Raw genomic sequence first — 6,930 nt, forward strand, 5'->3', positions numbered from 1 at the left:
GGTGCCTTGGGAGTCAAAGGCACAGCCCCTATCACTGTGCTGAGGGAACCCAGTCCTCCTCTCAGCTGCTCCTGTGAAAACATCCTGGCTAAACTTCACAGCTGTCATTCGTTCAGGTGAAAATCCCACTGTGTTGGGCCAGATTTGGGCTTGAAAATGAGAATTAGGGAGAACCAGTCAAGCAGAGGGATTCATAAAACAGTCTGGCTTCAGCCTCTTGCAGGAAAACACTCCCATCATCACTCATCACCCTACAGTGTCCCTTCCCAGTTTAAAGGGAGCCCCAAACCCAGCCAGGCTGACAGATAGCTTTTACTTCAAACCAAGGCACTATATATACACCTGTATGATTACAGCAGTGCACTCTCAATACCTCTCAGCATTCATCTGCACCTGAAGCTGTACCATGTACTCATCCCAGCCTCCCTAAATACTATCTTTTCCTTCATCAGCTCAACGAGGAGGAGGAATGAGCTGAGTCACTGCACAAACTTGCTGGCAGACCTGGCCCAGCCTACCCCACCCACAGCACCCTTGTGAGCTCCCCACCTTTGTGAAACCACCCTCCTGCCAAGCCTCCAGCACTCCCTGGGGAAGGCTGGAAGAGCCTTGCTGCCAGGCATTTTTCTATCACACCAGCTAATTGCTTGGATGCCTCTGAGGAAGGAGTAGTGCAGAATTTTCCTGATGATACATGTTGCAATGAAGTCTTATCTCAGCTGTGACTTCTTTGACAGAACAACAGAGAAGCAATGAAACCTCCTTCCTACTTTCCCAGGGGTGAAATCACAGCCACACTCTCCAGATTAGTCAGGTGGGGTTTTTAAACACAAAACACTCCATCCTTGAACCTTGCCTCTGGCTCATGTAGGCTTGACTCTGAACGAGCACTAAAGTTCAGCAAGGCTGTTTGAACAGGTATCAAGCCTATATGCATAATTATTGAACAAACTTCTCAGTAAGGCCAAGCCAAACTGGAGTGTTTACAATTCCCACAGAAACAGAATGCTTCCACCAGGCAGTGTCAGTGCCTCAGAGGTAACATGAATGCACACACACTTCTGTGGTTTCAGGGGAGAAAAAGTTCCAAGTCTGTGCACTTGGAAAGCCACTTTCAAACAGAGCCCTGTTCTTCCCAGAACTCTGCAGGCTGACAGAGAACAGCAAGAAAAATTCGAGGGTTCAAAGCACCACACTGGTCAATGGTCACACCAACAGACAGAAAGCAAATTGGATTTTATTTTTTTTAAACCCTACTCCAGATATAGAAGTCATGAGGTGCTTGATCATTAACCTTTGCTTAACAACTTAATTAGTTCAATCCAGAAGCAGACCTGTGCAGAATAATCCAGTCTCCTCCTAGAACAGGTGCATCAGCCCTGGCTGCAACCTCTGATCACACTCCCAGCGAATGGCACCAACTCCAGGAACTTCAGGGAGAGTGTTCTGAAGTAAACAGAGCAGTCCTGCAGCATTTCTTGTGGGTGTTTGGGACAAGCCAATTAGAACCAATTACATACAAGTACTAGGTTTAATGCAAGGCAGAGAACAAAACATTCCTGAAGTCACTGACTTGGAAGGAAAGGCAAAGCATGCAAACTAGTATTTCAATACAGAAACCCAAACAAAGCCAGCACAGCATTGCTCTCACCTCTCAATGATACAGGCTTCTAGTCACAGGTTTAGAGAAAACATGCTGGTTTAGCAGACTTGCCCCAGAAATCAGACAGTTTCTGTTCACAGCTCTGCCTCTTTGCATTAACTTTAACCAAGCAGTCATTTAAAAAATAATAGTCTTACTGCAAACCTAACATGCAGTTAGCATGCTTTTTGAGCTATGTGTAGTTCTACATATAGAACAACTATGTTTATTATGTAAAAGAAGAAGAAGAGGAGTTCATTTTAGGTCAGTAAGTCATGCTGTTGAAATAAACACTGCTTCAAGAGGTCACACCAAGTTTCTATCATGAAACACCTAATATTACATAAAGCCCAATGTTCATAAATATTTATTGTAAATAGGTCAAAATGGGCCAAGTTTTAAACAAAAAGAATCAGACATACAAGCCTAACTTTGTTTCCAGTTGGCTGCTTAGAAACTGACAGATATCCAATTCCAAGTTTTGCAGTTCAGTTTTTCACTCTCAACAAGGTTTTTTTATTCAGCTTAAGTTGATTGAAGCAAGTTTAAATGTTCACAGTATCATCAAGACATGTGGTAAGTACCACCTGGTCAAAAAGTCTTTCAGGAAGAGAGAAACACTTAAGCCACTAGCCAAGATTTCAAACTGAGGTAGACAAGTCACAGTGAAGGTCAGAGTCTATCTTTTTAAGTAATTCATCTAATAAAATGCATCAGGCAACAATTAAGATTGTTATCTCAGTATTTCTGATGTGAAATACTGAGCGAGAAAGTCTCAAAGTGAGAAACTTTGTTTTGAAAAAGTAGACAATTTTTTTAAATAGAAATATCCTTCTTCTGCTACCAAAATAATCAGAAACAACATAGAAAACTACACATCTTTCCTCTGATAATTTAATCCTGTTAGATAACAAGCCTTGTTAAAGTAGCCAGCTATCAGCTTGCTGTTCACAGTGTAAAATATGCAAATCTTCACCTTGCTTCTGCTCTCCAGCTGAAGAACACAGATCAAAAGGGCTGTCCCTCAGGCATTTTGACCTGTCCACACACACACAAGCTGTTTTAGTTTAACAACCATTAAGCACAAAGTCTGTGGTCCCCACCAGTAGATCAGCACGATAGCACACACAGCATGGATAGCACTTCCCTTCCACAAGCACCTGGGGCTGGGTTTCATGCTGCGGGCTTTGGATGTAGAACCCTATCACTGACTAACAGTTAAACATCCAAAAAAACAAGACACGGAGAGAAAAAAAAAATCCAAACCGCTTCTGCAAGAGAAAGCCGAGCCACCAGCCGTGCTATCAAACCATTTCATCACAGTAAGGCAGAGGCTAGTGGCCAAAGAACAGCTCAGACACAGGTCTGCGTTTCACCACAACCTCTTCCTCCTCCTCCGCTACCTCGGAGAGGGAGGAATAGGAGGGGAAGCCCCCTCTGGTCTTTGGCTTCCTCCTCGGGCCCGTAGTGGCAGACAGAAGCTTGTTTAAAGTTGAGGGCTTCCTCAAGCCTTTGGTGAGGTCGTAGAAAGCCATGTCATCGGATATGACTCCCAGGAAAGTGCTAGTGGAGCTCAGGATTGAAGCCGCGAGCTTTGTGGACTTCTTGATGGGCATGGAGTGCTCCACGCTCTGGGAAAGGCTGGGGTCCCCGAGCAAGCGCCTGATGGTCAGGGACGTCCCTTCCTTCAAGTACTGGTGCGGCTTCTTCCCGCTGTAGTCCCTGAGGTCGACCTTGGCATGGTAGCTGTAGACGAGCATGGTGATGACCTTCTCCTGGCCGTGCATGGCAGCCAGGTGCAGCGCCGTGTAGCCGCCGTGCGACCGGGCATCCACATTGACGCGGGAGCCGCCCTTCTCGGCCGTGCGGATGATGTTGGTCACCATGTCGCAGTTGCCGCTCTTGGCGGCCCAGTGCAGGGCGGTGAAGCCCGAGATGAAGTCCCTGCGGGCCGCCAGGCTGGCGTCGCCCAGCAGCAGCCCGTGCAGCTGCTGCGTCCACTGCCCGTCGGCCGCCAGCACCAGCCACTGGTGCTCCGCCTGCTCCAGCGGCACCACCGTCTCCTCGCTGGCCCGGTGGCTCTTGGGCCCCCTGCGCAGCCCGGGCGAGCGGGACCCGGCCTCCTCGTCCGGCGGCGGCGGGGACAGCGGGGCGGCGGGCCCGGGCGGGCCGGCGGCGGCGGGGGGCGGCACGCAGCGCACGGGCAGCATGCAGGGCTTGGGCGGCGGCTCCCGCCGGGCCCCCGCCGCGCCGCCGGGCAGCGGCACCCCGCCGCCGCCGCCCTGGAACAGCCCCCGCAGCTCGGCCACGGCCCGCGGCCCCGGCGGCTCCTCGGGGGGCGTCGCGGCGGGGCCGGGCACGGGAACCGCGGCGGGAGCGGCGGTCGGGGCAGCGGCGCCGCCATCGCCCCCCGCCGGCGGGGCAGCGCGCAGCTGCTTCCTCAGCACCACGAACTTGACGCCGTCGATCTCCTTCACCGTGGCCACGGCGTTCACCGCCGCCTTGAAGCGCTCCCGCCGCGCCGCCCGCCCCTCCGCCTCCCCGGCACCGGCATCGGCCGCGGCCCCGGGCCCGCCGTGCTCCAGCAGCGGCCGGAAGGCGCTCACCAGCTCGGCGTTGCGCACCCGCCCGCCGCGCTCCCTCAGGAAGCCCATCACTGCCTCCGCGCTGATGTCGAGCTTCGCCATCTCGCCGCCACAGGTGGCGGAGCTGCGGCCGCCCCCGCGCGGGGCAGGACGCCGGCAGCCCGCGGGGATGGCCGGGCTGCGGGCGGGCGGCACCTGCCGCGGGCAGCGCCTGCCGCCTCCCCCGCCGAGGTGCCGGAGCCGCCCCGCCCCGGGAGCGCCGCGGCCCCGCCGCCGGGCCCGCCCCGCCCGCGGGCGGCGCTGCCGGAGCGCCCGGCCCGGGGAGCGGCGGCAGCGGGACGGGAACGGGCGGACAGCGGCGGGCACGGAGCGGCCCGAGCCCCGCGTGGTGAGGGTACGAGGGTGTGGGAGACTTCGCTTCATCCATGTACTACTCTTCTAGCTTCCTCATACGATTTCTTTCTTTGGGGGTTTTTGTTTGTTTGGTTTGATTTGGTTCTTGTTTTGTTTCATAGCGAGTAAGTGGAGTAGCATTGGGTAGGAATCACTCTGCAGAGTGATTTCCATTCCTGGAAAGGCTCAGGTGTTCTGTGACCCTGCTGGGCGAGAGGCTGATGCCTCAAAATCAGTCAGAAGATGGGTGGATGGGTCAGTCCTTTGAAATATATTCTATGTGGTACTATATATTATCATACAAATATATGTATATTATTATCTGTGGTTTTTACCTGTATTGCATCTACAATGTGGGCTGGTCACTACTGGGGTTCCCCAGGGCTCAGTATTGGGCCCAGTCTTGTTTAATACCAGGGCAGGTACTGTGGTACCAGGGCAGGTACTCTGGTACCAGGGCAGGGCAGGTACTGTGGTACCAGGGCAGGGCTGGTACTCTGGTACCAGGGCAGGTACTGTGGTACCAGGGTAGGTACTGTGGTGCCAGGGCTGGTACTGTGGTACCAGGGCAGGTACTCTGGTACCAGGGCAGGGCAGGTACTCTGGTGCCAGGGCAGGTACTGTGGTACCAGGGCAGGGCAAGTACTCAGCACTGGTGAGGCCACACCTCGAGTGCTGTGTCCAGTTCTGGGCCCCCCAATTTAGGAAGGATTGAGCATTGAGGTGCTGGAGGATTTTAGCCTGGGGAGACCTTCACACTCTACAAGGAGGTTGTTCAAAGGTGGGGTTTAGCCTCTTCTCCCAGGCAGCCAGTGACAGGACAAGAGGGAATGGCCTTAAGCTGGACCAGGGGAGGTTCAGGTTGGGCATCAGAAGGAATTTCATTACAGTAAAGATTTCAAACTCTGGAGTGATCTGCCCAGGGAGGTAGTGGGGTCTCCATCCCCAAAGTGTTCAAGGAATGAGTGGACATAGCACTTAGTGCTATGGTTTAGTAGACAAGGTGCTGTTTAGTCAAAGGCTGGACTTGATGTTCTTGGAGGTCTTTTCCAACTTTAATGATTCTATGATCAGTCTGTGTCAAAGTCTCCATTTTGAAGGCAATGTGAGGTGTCCTCCTCGCTGGTGCTGACTTCCCTTCTGCCTCTTACTTAGCTTTACTGAGGGTAGAAGAACCTTTTCCCACAGACTGCATTTGACATTCTTTCCCCTTCTCTCTCTATCTTTGTGCAAATGTCTGTAAAACTATTTCATCTTTTGCTAACGAGCTGGCACTGAACCAGTCCCTCAAAATAATTTTGCTGCTGTAATGCTCTTTCACACAATAATAGTGTGTAATCTTGTATTAGTTCTATGTTTCTATGTGAATTGCACACCTCCTATTACTGCCTTTTCACATGGCCTGAACAGCATCCTTGCCTTGCTGAGGCAGCCACTTGAGCAGTGTTCTGCAATACTCTATAGCTCATGGCATTGCCTGCCCTATGTAGAGAGCTAAAAATGACCCTGCATCCAAACACTAATTGCTTTCACTGTTCAGATCCTTACTAGAATCCCTTGCAGGCATAAGAAAATCTCAGCAGTTTGTCATTTTTGCATTGCAAACTTTCAGCTATACCCTAGGATTATAGTTCATATCTACAAATGAAAGTGAGGAGGAGGGAAAATGATTCAGAAGAACAGGCTCTTATAAAAAACATTTGCTTATGTTACAAATGTTAAGGGAGAAGTTGCTTGAATTTGGGGGGAAGAAGGGGGGGTCTGAAGTTCACTGCACTCTGTCTGCACAGCATCATACCCCTGCAGCCCTGTATCCTGTGAGACCCACAAGGGTGCTGTCACATCCCACCTGCCTTATCCCCAGCCCAGCAGCATTGCTGCTGAGGGATCTCCCTGCACCTGCTCCCAGAGCACCTCACTGCTCTGCACCACACAGCCAAGGCTCTCTGAGCACCTGCACTGGGTCAAGGTCCAAGAAGAGGGGAGTTCCTGAGCCTGCTCCCCCCTGCAGATCCCAGCACTCCCCCTTGCTGCAGAGCAGGAGGAGGTACAGCCAGGAGGTCATGGAAGAGGAGACAGGATGTTTACATATGCACCTCATGCCGTGCACTCTGAACTGGTTGCTCTGGTTTAACTGCCCTGACACAATGACCTCTTTGTCCAGGTAATGCCTCCAGCCTGTCTCACACAAACTCTCCTCATGGGCAACCCATGGCCTGTGGTTGTGCTCCTTTTCACAATCTTTCAGTGGGTGTTACTAACCTGACACATTAACCTTTTATACTATCTGCAGTAAGGAAGAAAACAACA

At 52.1% G+C, this 6,930-nt stretch overlaps 1 protein-coding gene across 1 annotated transcript; it reads right to left on the bottom strand.

Annotated features, from left to right (window-relative positions):
• Window positions 1–1,217: 1,217 nt before the first annotated feature.
• Window positions 1,218–4,457, bottom strand: SOWAHA (sosondowah ankyrin repeat domain family member A). The gene has a single exon (XM_056502592.1). The coding sequence runs from the start codon at window positions 4,327–4,329 to the stop codon at window positions 2,977–2,979; it is 1,353 nt and encodes a 450-aa protein (XP_056358567.1). The 5' UTR covers window positions 4,330–4,457; the 3' UTR covers window positions 1,218–2,976.
• Window positions 4,458–6,930: the final 2,473 nt, after the last annotated feature.

This window comes from Oenanthe melanoleuca, chromosome 13, assembly GCF_029582105.1.
Source record: "Oenanthe melanoleuca isolate GR-GAL-2019-014 chromosome 13, OMel1.0, whole genome shotgun sequence".
Lineage (NCBI taxonomy): Eukaryota > Metazoa > Chordata > Aves > Passeriformes > Muscicapidae > Oenanthe > Oenanthe melanoleuca.

Excerpts from the sequence above, each read along its gene's own strand:
- SOWAHA (XM_056502592.1), bottom strand. The coding sequence starts at position 4,329 with ATGGCGAAGCTCGACATCAGCGCGGAGGCAGTGATGGGCTTCCTGAGG.